Here is a 15,176-nt window from a genome sequence, read left to right on the forward strand (position 1 = left end):
CTGCTCCCACTGGAGCCAGTGAAGCACAGTGTATAATACTTTCAAGAAATACAGAGCAAAGTGTAACAGAGCCAACTCTAACATAAAGCCAACCTTTAAAGACTTATTTCAGGGAAAACATACTAAGATCATTTTTCATATGCTTATTATGTAATTGGCTAATTGCCTGTGACATTTTCTGTTTTCTGAAACACCCTTCCAACAAAACTCATCCAAAATTTTAATTATCTAAATAAGTTCACTGAATGCATTTAGATTTTGTCAAGTCTATTATATTAAACAGTGTTTATGCCACCCTTCAGAAACTTACTCAAATTGCTTGTAATTTTCTTTAATGCTTCTCTGTGTATTCTTTCTGGAAATTTAATAATATTTTGCAATATGTAGCACCTTCTAAGATCTCAAAATCCTTTACAAATATTAACAAAGAAAGCTTCTCAACATCTGTAGCAAGTAAAGATTCATTTTTATCCCTGTTTTACAGATGGGAAAACCAAGGCACAGTTGCCCAGTGTCTGGCAGAGCATAGAATACAGATCTCCTGTGCTTAATAATAGTCTTCTCCCACTTCTCTCTCTGAAATTCTATTAATGTGTTCTTGCTATTGCAGGGGGAAAATGCTCTTATTGAATACTATATCCTACCAGATGTTAGCTTCAGCCAGTTCTTCCTGATTGAGGATATAAATGAGGGGAAAATAATAACAATTGGAAACCTGTCCAAACCTGGAGAGATCCCTTTGAGAATAATAGCTAAAGACCGAGGTTCTCCTCCATTAAATAGCACAGCCTTGATTAGGCTCAATGTGATTGACAATCGCCCATTTGTCCCACAGTTTAATCAGACTGACATCAGGTGAGGGTTTTTATTCAATTACATGAGTGTCATTGTTTTGAATTCTCCTTGTAGCTGAGACCACATTGCCATTGAATTCATTAAAAGTATTGGGGGTAGTATTTCCAAAGATGGAAATTCCATTTTTCTTTGTGTTGGGAAGAAACAAACAATTAATTTTAAATAACAAAGCCAGCAAATGTCCCTAGTCTACTTGTTTTGTGCATCTGATGTTTGGAACCATGTTTTACATTTTATTGCCTTATTCTTCAGCTTATAAAATGCACTTGTCCTCCAAACTCACCCAGTCAGAGTAAAGATCACCCTCCTTTCCCCCCTTTCTCTTGCACACCATCAATCAGTATTTTGGTATAAAAATGTATTGATTTTATGTCAATAATTATTACTGTCATATTGTTGTGGGCTTTGAATGCAATTGATCTTACACATACTGGGCATCAACCCCCTATCAACCACCCACCACCAAATGGAAAAATCTTCCCTAGCCTTGACCCAAGGTCAAAGAAATGCTAGGCCAAAAAGATGAGCCTTGCATTGCTCTTTGAAGGCCAGTATACTCCAGTAGGCATCCTCCAGAGGGGAAAAAGGTCCACAGCCAAGGATCTTCCATCAAGAACATCCTTCTTCCAAGTCTCAAAGATTCAACAACATCCACTGCCAACAAATCAGCTATTGGCATTTGTGCCAGTAAAATCTATCATCACAGCCTGTCATCTTTTTTCTTTTAGCACAACTGTGATGGAAGATACAGGAGCTGCACATTTAGTTTACACTTTTGCTGTGACAGAAGCCTTAGGGAGACAAATTGATTACAAAATTGTATCTGGCAATAAGCGTGGTGAGTACAGCTTCTTCTTACACCCTAACATAGGCAAATATAGCACTATAAACTAGCTCTGGGTGGGAGATCATATTGTATTTAGCAATGAGACTGAGTGAGAATAATGACTATGGAATAAGATGTAGGTATGGAGAGTGACATGATTTCTTACTATATCTCTTTACTATAAAGAAAAGGAGTACTTGTGGCACCTTAGAGACTAACAAATTTATTTGAGCATAAGCTTTTGTGAGCTCAAATAAATTTATTAATCTCTAAGGTGCCACAAGTACTCCTTTTCTTTTTGCAAATACAGACTAACACGGCTGCTACTCTGAAACCTGTCTTTAGTATAAGACTTCACCAGTTTTATTTGGCCAAGTTCAGAAGTGACCTAGGTGGTGGTATAAATTACACGTTGCAAAGTGGATTTAAGTGGGCTTACATAGGTTTAATTTACATGCTGAAAGAGCAAAAGGGGGAAGGGTCTCAGGAGAAACAGCTGACAGGAAGGGGTAAGTAAGTACCTTGTTGTTTGCCAGTTGCTTTTCTATGACATCAGCTTGCACTCACACCAATTTACTGGGGTGCAACTTACACCTACATTTACAACACTTGGGAATATGGCCCCCTATGTCTAAAAACTTGGAATAATGAAAATCTGAGTTAAAAAAAATGCAAATCAAGTAGAAAGACAGGTGCAGTGCACATAGATAACATTCTGTCTTCTGTATACTGCACCTTTAAATGTAAGAAGTTTGTCTGTTCAGGGAAAGGACTTTGAGGAGATTCAAGATGGAGAACCATTGTAGGAGGGTCTTCCAGTGAGAGGCTCACTCGGCTTTCTCTCTCATGGAGATGTTATAGTCTTTCTTCCTCCATGTGTCTTCCCTAATCTAAAACAATGGTTGTTGGTGGAGCACTGCTGGTGGAAAGCTGGCTGGTCACATGTTCTGCCATTCTGCCTTCTTGTTTCCAGCTGGTAAATGTTTCTAAAAGATAGCTATAAAAACACACGCCACGCTTACCAAATATTACTCTTCCATGTAAGCAATTGCTATAGCTGCCTGAGGAATGTTGTACAATCATGAATGGGAAGGATAGTAGTCCACACACTTGCAAATAGGGGAAGAGGTGAGGTGACAAACCAAGATCTCTTTTAAGATGTCATCACACTATGAAAAAGGTTTGAGAGTCCCTGGACTGGAATAAGTCATCTAAATTGAAAGTACACATTTTTCTCTTTTTGTATAGGAAATACAGAAGTATTAACAAGCAATGTGTGAAGTCATAAAAAGCACAGCTGGTGACCTACTTCTGGTTGAAAGTTTGTTGAGGTTTTGGTGCTTTTGCCACTCCTGTATCAGTGTTGAAATACACTGCCATTCAGTCCCCAAGAACTAAGGCAGTACAATACCATTACAAGAGCAACACAGACAGAAGAGGTGGGAAGGATACAAATGAAAATGGTGACTATATTACTGAAAAGTGCACATTTTTCCTTTCAGCCCATTTTATACTGGATACAAAAAGTGGACAGCTAAAAACTGCAATTAACTTGAACTATGAGGAAATTTCTCAGTATACAATTACAGTTGAAGCAAATGAAAGTCCCTCCTCTGTCACACGGGTCCAGTATTCAGGTATTTTTTTTCCTTTGAAGGACATTGCAGTTTGAATTGGAGGGTGTTAAGCACAGGACACTTCTTGTGCATTCTATATTTGCACTAAATTTAGAAACAGAAAATGTGAATTGCTTTAAATGACAAAGCTGTGGTGAAAGATTAAAAGCTGAGGGCCAGATTGCATGGGCACTATGCAGGCAATGGAGGGCAAAGAGCCTTCCCTCAACCTAGCACTCCTTCACAGGGGCTCATCACAGCCACAGATGGGAACGCAGCTGTTGGCACCGGACTTCCCAAATGGCAAAAGCTAGGGCCCCAGCTCCTGTCTGTCCTGGCTCACAGAGCTAACATGGTGCACCCTTTCACCCTGCATCACTCCAGCATGTGCACCCAGAGCTCCCAGAGGAACTGAAGTTGAGTCAGCCAGAGTTCTTCTGGGGACTCTTGTGCTGTGCCACCCCTCCTCATCCCCATTCAGTATAGCCATCGTCTTAAAGCTGCCTGCTTTCACATCTGAATGCAATGCTCGGGGTTAACGGAGAAACTTATTTGTAGCCTTAGTGATATGTTCTGCACAATACAGGATTTAATTACATTAATGTATTTCTTTTTAAAAGGTCTGTTTTCTCAAAATGTGGCAAGACTAACAATCTTAGTGCAAGATGTAAATGAAAAGCCAGCATTTTTGAACAGCTCCTACTCTGTTCGGATCTTGAACTCAGTGCCATACAAATTCCCAGTTGTTAAAGTTCAGGTAGAGTATATTTCTTCCCTTTCTGAGTATCTGAAGGCTTCTAAAAGACTTGGGCTTCATTCACACTGGCCATTAAACTGGTTTAGTGGAGCCATTTTTAAACATGTTTTTAAAATATTGGGTCATCATCTGCCCTGCATCTGAGATCTGCTCAGTGAATGTGAATGATGGGGGACATAAGGGAGCTTGTTATAGTTCCCTGGTGCTGTGAGCTGGTCTGTGCCTGCCCCAGCCTTGGCATGAGTTGGAGCAGCCTAAGGGGTCTGCTCTAACTAATGCCACTGGTGTATGATACCTAAAGGACACTACACCAACTGAGAATTGACATAATCCCATCCACAGGGTAGGCATGGATCCAAGAGCTGGTGCTGGCCAGTTACAGTCAGAATTCAGCTGCTTTTACACTGCCTGAGTAGCATAAAAGGGACTGGATCGTAAACAAGAATCTGGCCCATTATGCCTACCCTGCACAGACCAGGTTAACTGTGTTTAGGGCCTAATCCTGTTGCCACTAAAGTCAGTGAGAAAACTCCCACTGACTTCAATAGTGCAAAATGAGGTCCTTAAATAATAATAGCAGGAGCTGTTAGTAAACTGGGTTTATAAACCAACCCGCTAACAGAGTTTAATTGCTACTGTGGACAGGTCCTTCACAATGCTCTGGAAATCATATTACTAAAATAGTGCTAAGTCATTCAGGAGGGAGACAGAGGGCCATGAAACTCTGCAAGGTTCATCTCAGGGAATTTCCCTGAGGCTTCTTAAGGAGAGGGACTTGGGGTGGCCAAATGCAGAGGACACTCCTCCAAACCCATTCCCTTCAGATATAGAGGTCTGTGAGGAAGGGAAACTGCAGTCCTGTGGAGATTCACTGCTTTTACTGCCCAAGTCCTGTGGCTCCCTCTGGAGTCATTTTGCCATTGACTCTCCCCCTACATCTGAGTGGAATGGGAGTTAATGCTGCACAGAGCACTAATAACTTCCCCATTGATATCTGAGACACGAGGAGAGTCAGGTAATATCTCTTATTGGACAAACTTCTGTTGGTAAAAGAGACAAGCTTTTGAGCTTACATAGAGCTCTTCTTCAGGTCAAACCACTGATATCTGCTCAATTATCCACCAGGCCCAATGGGGAATATGTTGCAGAATGCTCTTGGTCTACCATCCCTGCTCCTTTCAACCCGAGTGCTGCCCTCTTGACTCTAGGAGCTGTAGACTCTTCAGCGGGCTCATGAGGATGCATTTCATAGAGCCATTATTTCTCCCTTCCATCAACCTGATTCTGATGGTTTCTGCCCCCCTTTCACTTGTGTTAATGGAAGGGAGGTACAGGTCTATGCATTTAAAAAGTATACAGACCAGTCCCAGGATGCCAGGATTTTATAAATACCAATGGGGGAGAGACCCACAGGCTCTCAAGAGCAATTTACAGTCCAAAAGCCAGAGGCTGAGTACTGCTCCGCTACATTATTGTTGCTTTTTCTTTTCTGAATCCAGGCCACAGACCCAGATTCTGGAGATAACGGGTTTCTGCTGTACAGGTTGGTGAATCATCAAACCAATGAATTTGACATTGATGAAAATACAGGGCAAATTTATACAGTGTCAGTGACAGGAAAGATTGGATCATTTCCTTTGCAAGTCGAAGCTGCAGACCAAGGAGGGAAAGGACTCACAACACAAGCAACAGTCGATGTAAGAGATTAGAAAATATATATGGTTTATTCCTCTTTTCCTTCCATTTCAAAATTCTGTGTACAAATAAGGATAGTCTTTAAATAGTCTAACCCATTATTACTATTAAACAATGAAACTGTAGGATGTACTATATAGAGTAGGGTATATGTTGAGACCTGCATGTGGGTTACTATGTTGTAACTTCTATTTAAAAGAAACAACACACAGGATATGGCTTATGTATGTATGTTGGGATGAAAATTGATCTATGTATGTCCATAGAGCTCCTTAGACATATGGAATGAAATAATCCCCGGTGTAACTCAGTAGAGTTGCATCAGGGATTAATTGGTCTACAATGCAGATCTCAAGCATTGCAATGACAACTTTACATTTAAAGTTACAACATGTGATGCAGGGCTATTTAGCTGCTGAGTTCACATTGAACTGGCCATATGCACATGCAGATATCTGATTTTTCACATGCCTACCTGGTTGCACAAATAGGTCATGTGCAAAAAAATATTTGCTTGGACCTAATTTTGGAAGTCTGTCTATAAATTTGCATGCATGGATAGGGAATACAAGATGGAAGAAATTTTAGTTTTATCTTGTATCTGCCTGGTTTTTCTTCTAGATGTTATCCATAGGCATAGCATAGTTCCATGTTTCTTCCGCTATAATTTAGTAGGTTCTTAACCCTTTTTGGAGTTGCCTGCAAAATCATCTTAACTTCTTAGTTCCACTGAAGTAATGGAGAGGAAAAGTCCTAAGTGTACTTGATGTCTTCTCATTTTTATCCCAACCCTCAGAAAGCATTTTCTGCAAGGCAGTCTTGAGAATAAAAAAAGTTATAAATGTGGGTAGGAAACATGAAATATAGACTTAATGTGATTCATTTATTATTTTATAGGTAACCATTGATCCCAGTTCCAATGATAACATTGTGGTACTTGTCCTTAATCAGAAGATCAATATTGTTGAAAGAAACATTCCTGAATTAAAAAGGTATTTATGGAGCTATACAGTTTATTCTGCCAGGGACAGATTAAGGCAGGGTCCTCTTAAGATCTGGATATGGCAGTCTTAGAGGGGCCAATACAGCTATGAGTCACTGAGAAACCAAGTCCTCAATTGGTGTAACTCAGAGTGGCTCCAATTATTTCAGTTTAGGTATGCCAATTTACAAATATTGAGGATTTGGCTCCAAGAGTTTAGCGTGCTGGAGAGGAAGACCACAGATTCTACTGAGTTTCAATGGACTAAAAAGAAGTCTCTCAGAGTGAGGAGGGGGATTACGGAAAAATGATCAAGTCAGCCATTTCCACTTTTTATAAACAGAAAAGCAAGTAGCCAAGATGGTGACAAAGTAGTCTGATAGCACTGACTATGCTGGGTTGCCGTATGACTGAGGTAGTGTCATCACTTAAATGATGTGAGGTTTGTTCAGTTCTGTGGGTTGAAGTCATATCATGGGTGTGACTAATATTCTGCAATTTGTACTCTCATATTGACCTTCCTTTTCCCCAAAGAAATAAAAATCATCCTGCAAAATAGCCCTGTTCTGCTCTGGCGAGTGCATGGCCCTGAGGATGTAAAAAAGTGCTTGAACTGGAGAAGGTTGCAGAGGTAGATAGGGTGTCATAAAAGATCAGTCATCCCAATGGTGGGCAACCGTGGCCAGGAAAGTGGGTGTGGCCAGGGCATGCACTGATTCAACTCCTTATTCTTTGGCTTGGCTTCCAAGAAATGGAGCCACAAACTAAAGCTTCCCCACAAACAGAAAATCTCTTGAAGGGCAGCAGCAGCAGCAAAATCTGTCTTCCTGTGGGGGTCAATTGTCCATGGGGCACGAGGGAATTAGTTAACATGTAGGTGGCCCATCATCTCTGAAATATAGCACAAGTACGATGTAATTACATCTAGCCTCGGTGGGTCTGAAACGTAAGTGGCCAGTAGAGCTAGTCTCGGGCTACAGCTCTGGTGGCTATTTCTAGCCTTAAAGATGTGTATGTTCTGCCTTTTCTTGCTTGTTTATGAAGACTTCAAATATTTTTTGTTTTATTTTTCAAACATTATTTATATTTTGCTTTATGAATATCAGGCCTTGATTTCCCTGCTCTTGCTGCAGGATCTTTAGGAGGAATGAAGATTTAAGAGAATGATGACATCACAGGAGAATTAAAGATAGGCATTTCACCAACCTCCAGCTCTTAGGGGTTGGGCAAAAACATTCCTTGGGGGAAGGGTTATCCCATAACTGTCAACTGCAGAGTTTTGCACTTTCTCTGCAGGGAGAGGAGAGAATAGAAATGCACTCTGAATCTTGGGGCAGGGAGGGGAGTGGAGGTATAAGAAGGGGAGGTAATGAGACTTGGCTGAGGGAGCAGGGAGCTGGCTCTAGTCTGGGGAGGGGTGTCCTGGCTAAGTAAAAAAAAGATGGGGAGAGGACAGCTGTTCCTACATTCTCCCTGTCTGGATTAAGGTGGATTAAGATTTATGGGAGCCTTAGGCACAAAGAACGTTTGGGCCATCCACATCCCCCCTGCCATGGGGTCCTGCCTCCTAGTCCTCCCCTTCCCTCAAGCCATGCCCCCTAGCCTGGCCAGAAGCCAGGCTGTGGTAAGAGTTGCCCAAGGAGTCCAGGCTGCTGTGGGGAGCCGTGGACCCCCTTCCTGCCCTGGGTGGCACACCCTGGGGGGTAGGGACACAAGCCAGGGTCTGCTCTTGGGCATCCTAGCCGCCCCCACCAAGGGCAGGTGGAGAGCCCAAGGATCCCCATAGCTACCCAGATCCCACTCTCGCCTCCACTTATAAGAATATAAGAATGGCCCTACTGGGTCAGACCAAAGGTCCATCTAGCCCAGTATCCTGTCTTCCAACAGTGGCCAGTGGGAATGAACAGAACAGGTAATCATCAAATGATCTATCCCATCACTCATTTACAGCTTCTGGCAAACAGAGGCTAGGGACACCATTCCTGCCCATCCTGGCTAATAGCCATTCATGGACCTATCCTCCACGAATTTATCTAGTTCTTTTTTGAACCCTGTTATGGTCTTGGCCTTCACAGCATCCTCTGGCAAGGAGTTCCACAGGTTGACTGTGCATTGTGTGAAGAAATACTTCCTTTTATTTGTTTTAAACCTGTTGCATATTAATTTCATTTGGTGACCCTTAGTTCTTGTGTTATGAGAAGTAGTAAACAACACTTCCTTATCTACTTTCTCTACACCTGTCATGACTTTATAGACCTCAATCAGATCTTCCCTTAGCCGTCTCTTTTTCAAGCTGAAAAGTCCCAGTCTTATTAATCTCTCCTCATATGGAAGCCGTTCCATACCCCTAATCATTTTTGGTGCCCTTTTCTGAACCTTTTCCAATTCCAATATATCTTTTTTGAGATGGGGTGACCACATCTGCACATAGTATTCAAGATGTGGGTGTACTATGGATTGATAGAGAGGCAACATGATATTTTCTGTCCTATTATCTATCCCTTTCTTAATTATTCCCAGCATTCTGTTTGCTTTTTGATTGCTACTGCACATTGAGTGGATGTTTTCAGAGAACTATCCACAATGACTCCAAGATCTCTTGAGTGGTAACAGCTAATTTAGACCCCATCATTTTATATGTATAGTTGGAATTATGCTTTCCAATATGCATTACTTTGCATTTATCAGCATTACATTTCATCTGCCATTTTGTTGCCCAGTCACTCAGTTTTGAGAGATCCTTTTGTAGCTCTTTGCAATATGCCTGGTTCTTAACTATCTTTAGTAATTTTGAATCATCTGCAAATTTTGCCCCTTCACTGTTTACCCCTCTCTCCAGATCATTTATGAATATGTTGAATAGGACTGGTCCCAGAATAGACCCTTGGGGGAGACCACTATTTACCTCTCTCCATTCTGAGAACTGACCATTTATATCTACCCTTTGTTTCCTATCTTTTAACCAGTTACCAATCCATGACTGCACCTTACCTCTTATCCCATGGCAGCTTACTTTGCGTAAGAACCTTTGGTGAGGGACCTTGTCACAGGCTTTCTGAAAATCTAAGTACACTATATCCACTGGATCCCTTTGGTCCACATGCTTGTTGACCCCCTCAAAGAATTCTAATAAACTGTTGAGGCATGATTTCCCTTTACTAAAACCACGTTAACTCCTCCTCAACAAATTATGCTCATCTATATGTCTGATAATATTTTTCTTTATTAAAGTTTCAGCCAGTTTGCCTGGTACTGAAGTCAGGCTTACAGGCCTGTAATTCCTGGGATCACCTCTGCAGCCCTTTTTAAAAATTGGCATCACATTAGCTATCTTCCAGTCATCTGGTACAGAAGCTGATTTAAATGATAGGTTACAGACTACACTTCCACTCTTCTTTCCCCCTCCTGTGTATGCATGAGGTCAGAAAGATAGCTGGGTCCTGCTCTTGCCTCTGTGAAATGTTGTATGTGTGGCAAATGTTGTGGGGTTGGGGGAGGCAGAAACATATGTCAAGCCCTGCAATATTTCCACTGCAGGGTCATTAACTCTCCCAGGTCCCCAAGTTCTGCCATCCCTGTTCCTCCAAAGCAGGAGGTGCTGGCCACTGTCACAGACAGGATACTGGATTATGGGTTACCATGGGTCTGATCTGGTATAAAATTGTCTATGAACAATAAAGGACTCAAGGAAAATAGGTTTTCCCCCTTACATTTCACCTTTAAGTGGTCATAATAATAGTCCACATCTGGTAGATATGAATCTGCAATATTTATAACAGTGCTTTCATGAAACAAATCAATATTCATTTGGTAAAGCATGACACAATATTCCTTGTGCTAAGTAGTATTGTTTGTGAACTGCAAGCAAGAGAATTTATTTCAATTTACATTTTTAAGTTTTCTTTTGGAGCTCATTTATGCTAACATATCTAAGAGTTTCCAGGTTTCATATGAAACAGTAATGGGAAGTAGCTTAGTCTAGTGATTAGAGCAGAGGACTCAGAGTTGGGAAACCTGGGTTCTCTAACTGATTCTTTGTACATCTACACTGAAGAGGAAAAAAAACACAGCAGTGAGTCTGACTTGAGATTTCTCAGTGGGGCTAAAAATAGCAATATACACATTCCCACTCAGGCTGGAGCCCAGGCTCTGAAACCAGGAGAGAGGAATGGGTCTCAGAGCCCAGGCTGCAGCCTAAGTGGGAACATCTACACAGTTATTTGTAGCCTGTAGTGCAAGCCCGGCAAACTTGAGTCAGTTTGACTCAGCTGCTGCAAGGAATTTTTTTTCATGGTAGATGTACCCTCTGATACTGACCTACTGTATGATCTTGGGCAAGTCTCTTAACCTCTGTGCATCAATTTTCCTATCTATAAAACAGGGATGATAATAAACATGAACCACTATTGTGTATTGAGATCCTTAGATGAAAATGGTAAATAAATGCATAATATTATATTAAATGTTATCATTGTATAACATTGATTACTTTCTGTCATTTCTAGATAAAAATAATTTGTTGTTCCCCAGTCAATTAAAATTGTTTATCTCAATCTGGTGGCAGGGTTCTAGAAGAAAAACTCGAATGGACTGTTTACATCATTGATGTATTATCTAATATTGTTGACAGAAGAGTAAGAGAAAGCACTGATGTAACCCATGTAAAGACTGTTGCTGTTGATCAGACAGCCCAAGCGATACCTGCAGAGCATGTAAAAAGGTCTGTACGGTATAGTACAAAGTGTATCATTGTGAGTTACAAAGCTGGATTTTGTTTCCCTTTAAAATATTTACATCTTGACTAGGGATGAATGAACTGGTTAAGATCAAGTAAGAACTGCTCTGAAATGTCCCTCAAAACTCAAACTGAACCACTTTTGAGTTTCAAAAAGTTCAGTTCATTCTCAAAAGGCTATTTTCCTATAAGTGGTTCCTGCTGGGATTTGAAAGTGTTAAGATACCATGAGACGCTATCCTGGTGAGATTTCCAACAGGGTTTTATAGACTCCAGGAGGTTCAGGAAGTTTTGATATGGTTCAGCTAAAGCAACTTTTATGGAAACATCCTACATAATTCAAAATGGAGGGATGAAATCAAGAGCATTCTATAGAAATTAAATAGGGGTCTATAGGAACTATTCTAAACAACTCTAGATTTAAATGAGAATTAGAGCCCTACAATAGCATTAGCTAACAGGTTAGCTAAAAATTATATAGACAGCATCAATCTTCTCTAGTTTTAGTCTTTTCTTCACTGCTTTATAAACCAAAGTGAAGGTTTTTGTTAAATAAATTGATACAAATGTTTTTACTTGTCTGTTTTTAGAAAATTTAAGGAACAAGAGATGGCCATCCAAACTGAACTGGAGAAAATATTTGCAACTTCTGTTTCTGTTGCAGTAGAAGTGATACCTGTTGACTCAATGCCCTCTGAACTTATAGCAACCATAATTCTAAGTATTCTGCTCGGCTGCATTCTTATAGCCTTTGTGACATACATATTTGTTAATAGAAACAGGTATAAATAAATATTTTATTTAGATTAACAAGGTAGATTTAGATTACAATCCTTACTAAGAATTCAACTTTAAAGGTATAGTGTCAACTTGAAAATCACAGTTCTGTCTGGAAAATTACTAATGTGAGAAGTATCACCTAAAATTTGCTGTAAATGAAAGATTAGAGCCAAGAACTATTTTTCTTTGTTATTATTTACATTTGACAGCACTTTGTATATAGACAACCTCTGTAGCCAGTTTCCTCTTTTGTTTTGTGACAAGGGATCAGTGGACAGAGACTTTTTTTAAAAAAATAGGAAAATGTGGTTGCCAGGTCAGAGATAATGGAAGGGAGACACAGATGTAGTATGTTATAATACTCTTCACTCACTATCCCTTGATTCTGCATCACTGAAGACATTGGGAATTCTGCCATTGACTTCAAACACAGCAGGGTAATGCTTTTTTGAAACTGACTAGATTTCAAGTTGATAGTGTCTGTTTAATCATAATCAGCAGCATGTAACTGAACTTAATATTTGTTTCAGTGAAACAGGAAATAATGGGCCAAATTAATCCCTGTGATAATTCTATTTAAGTGGATAGAGTTGCCTCAAGAATTAATGTGGCTCAAAATATGTGCTCACTTAAATTATTATTTGTATTGTAAATGTTTAGAAATACTGCAAGGCCAATTCACAAAAATAGGGAACCATTTGCTTGTTGTGTATTTGTCGTTTTCAGAAATGCTAAACTACAACTCTTAGTCAACAAATACAATGAAATTAACAGAAATATAGGAAATCCTTATGCAACGGACAGTGATGCAAGTCCACAAAATTTAAGGAAACAAGATGACAAGTAAGTATAATTTTGAAGACATGCCACAGCTTGTACAAATCAAAATGTGTGATTGCTTAATTGTTCAGATCATAGGAGGTTTTCTTTCATCTATGATTAGCTGTACTGGTTGATTTCCAATGAACTGTTGCTATACTAAAATATAAAACTTCTTAAGTATCAGGGATATATATATATATATATCTTTGATATCTTTTAAAGCAAATTGTATGTACTGTGGGCAAGACTTCATGTACTCTTCAACAAGCTATATTGACCTCTATTCATCGCTATAGGAGACAGGAATGTACATGCCTCCAATGAGACTACTCACATAGATAAAGTTTGCAACTTGGGTGAAATACTTCAAAGTAAATGCAAGTTTTGCCATTGACTTCAACAGAGCCAGGTTTTCATGCGCAAGTGTTTGCAGGATCAGGGCCTCATACATTATCTTACTCTTTTTCAGTGATGCCCAAGTGATGGAGGTTAAAGATGTGAAAAATATCAATAAAAACAATGATGAGAAGGAAATATTAGTAGAGAAACAAAAATGTGATGACCATGACATTCTACTATTAGATGTTAAAAATGAACATGAAGAAAATGTAGCACCCAAAGAGACCACTGAGCCTAATAATGTAGCTCCTCAGCTCACTACAGAAGCTGTTACCAAACAGGTAATTTGAATTGAAAAATGAAAGAATGAAGACTGGGTCCAGTAAAGGACTAGGAGTCATTTATATTTACAGTATGTACCGAAAGGCATCTAATTTACTGCTGGTCCAGCAACCTTCACCATTACAAAGATATGCACTCTCTGCATGTTTCAAGTGCAGAACGTAGGAAAAAAATGTACTTGAGATTCTGCCTGTTTAGAATTTCTCTAATTCTGTACCTTCATGACATTTTGTCTCATTTGTATTATTCGTTATAATTTCTTGCAGACTTGCTTTCTAACAGAAACAAATGATGGACTAGCTTTTTCCTTAACACCTGATTCAACAATGTGTAATAATGGGAAAGAATTGAAAGGAGTAAGGTTTTCAGAAGTGGCAATTATTTTGGAGCCAGAGACTGAACAAAATGACCCCGATCTTGACATTTTGGCAGCACTGACAGAGAGGGAGGACAAAGGACCTCATATCTCCATCTTGTGAGAATCACAACCCTTGCTCTTAGGGTCATTTAAAATATTTTGTTGTTCTAATAAAGACGGGAACATTGTCCAGATTTTGATTCCTATATGTATATGCTGTAAGAGATTGACTGGGAAGTAAATAAGTACTACATTAAGGAGACATTGTAGCTTCTGAAAATCAAGGATGTGCTTAGCAAAAAAGTGTGTATGATTATACTTCAAACTTGTTTACCTAAGAGCAATGATATTTTAAAATGTGATTAGTTTTTTGTGCCCTTTCAGACATGATAAGAAAATATCCTCTGTGCTGACTTTTCATAATTTAAGGAAAAACATTGTCCTCTACTATCAAATCATTTTATATCCTTTTGCTGTTACCCATGTACAACAAATAAACACTGCCCTTATCATAACAGTTCTCAAAATCATTGGATTAGATATTATATGCATATAGCCCTGTTCATCCCTAAGGATTACACATTCAAATCGAGCCCCCTCTAAATTAGGAAAGGAAACCGCTAGCATTGATGGAGTGAGGTGAAATTGTAGCCAAGGGCACGGCCCCAAACCCTCTACTCGTAGGAAAAGTGCAAAGGAAATGTTTATGTCCACAGAACAGACAAGACCGTTGGCCTAGTCTATCCCCTCCTGTGTGCCCTCTACTAGTGGACCACTCTGCTTGCAGAAAGAAAAGGGGGACTTGTGGCACCTTAGAGACGAACAAATTTATTTGAGCCTAAGCTTTCGTGAGCTATGCATCCGATGAAGTGGGCTGTAGGCCACGAAAGCTTAGGCTCAAATAAATCTGTTCGTCTCTAAGGTGCCCCAAGACTCCTTTTCCTCTACGCTCCACGGCATTGGAGGGGCGGGATTGAGGAAGGGCAGTGTGAGCACTGGCCCCAGCCCATGCCACCCTTTCCTGCGGGCTGCCAGACGCCGAGCGGGACTTGCTACAGCTCAAAGCCCC

General features: G+C 40.0%; 1 protein-coding gene across 1 annotated transcript in view; it reads left to right on the top strand.

The window, feature by feature from the left end:
* The window catches only part of LOC119853510 (protocadherin Fat 4-like), an 83,498-nt gene extending 68,885 nt beyond the window's left edge, over window positions 1-14,613 (top strand). The window contains exons 34-44 of the mRNA XM_038396653.2: window positions 611-855; window positions 1,584-1,693; window positions 3,184-3,318; window positions 3,918-4,054; window positions 5,554-5,751; window positions 6,647-6,741; window positions 11,296-11,451; window positions 12,057-12,248; window positions 12,973-13,089; window positions 13,538-13,748; window positions 14,016-14,613. Of these exons, the coding sequence (XP_038252581.1) occupies window positions 611-855; window positions 1,584-1,693; window positions 3,184-3,318; window positions 3,918-4,054; window positions 5,554-5,751; window positions 6,647-6,741; window positions 11,296-11,451; window positions 12,057-12,248; window positions 12,973-13,089; window positions 13,538-13,748; window positions 14,016-14,228 (1,809 nt within the window). The 3' untranslated portion in view covers window positions 14,229-14,613. The remainder of the gene's footprint in view (window positions 1-610; window positions 856-1,583; window positions 1,694-3,183; window positions 3,319-3,917; window positions 4,055-5,553; window positions 5,752-6,646; window positions 6,742-11,295; window positions 11,452-12,056; window positions 12,249-12,972; window positions 13,090-13,537; window positions 13,749-14,015) is intronic.
* The last annotated feature ends 563 nt before the right edge of the window (window positions 14,614-15,176 follow it).

Source organism: Dermochelys coriacea, chromosome 3, assembly GCF_009764565.3.
Source record: "Dermochelys coriacea isolate rDerCor1 chromosome 3, rDerCor1.pri.v4, whole genome shotgun sequence".
NCBI classification, from domain to species: Eukaryota; Metazoa; Chordata; order Testudines; family Dermochelyidae; genus Dermochelys; species Dermochelys coriacea.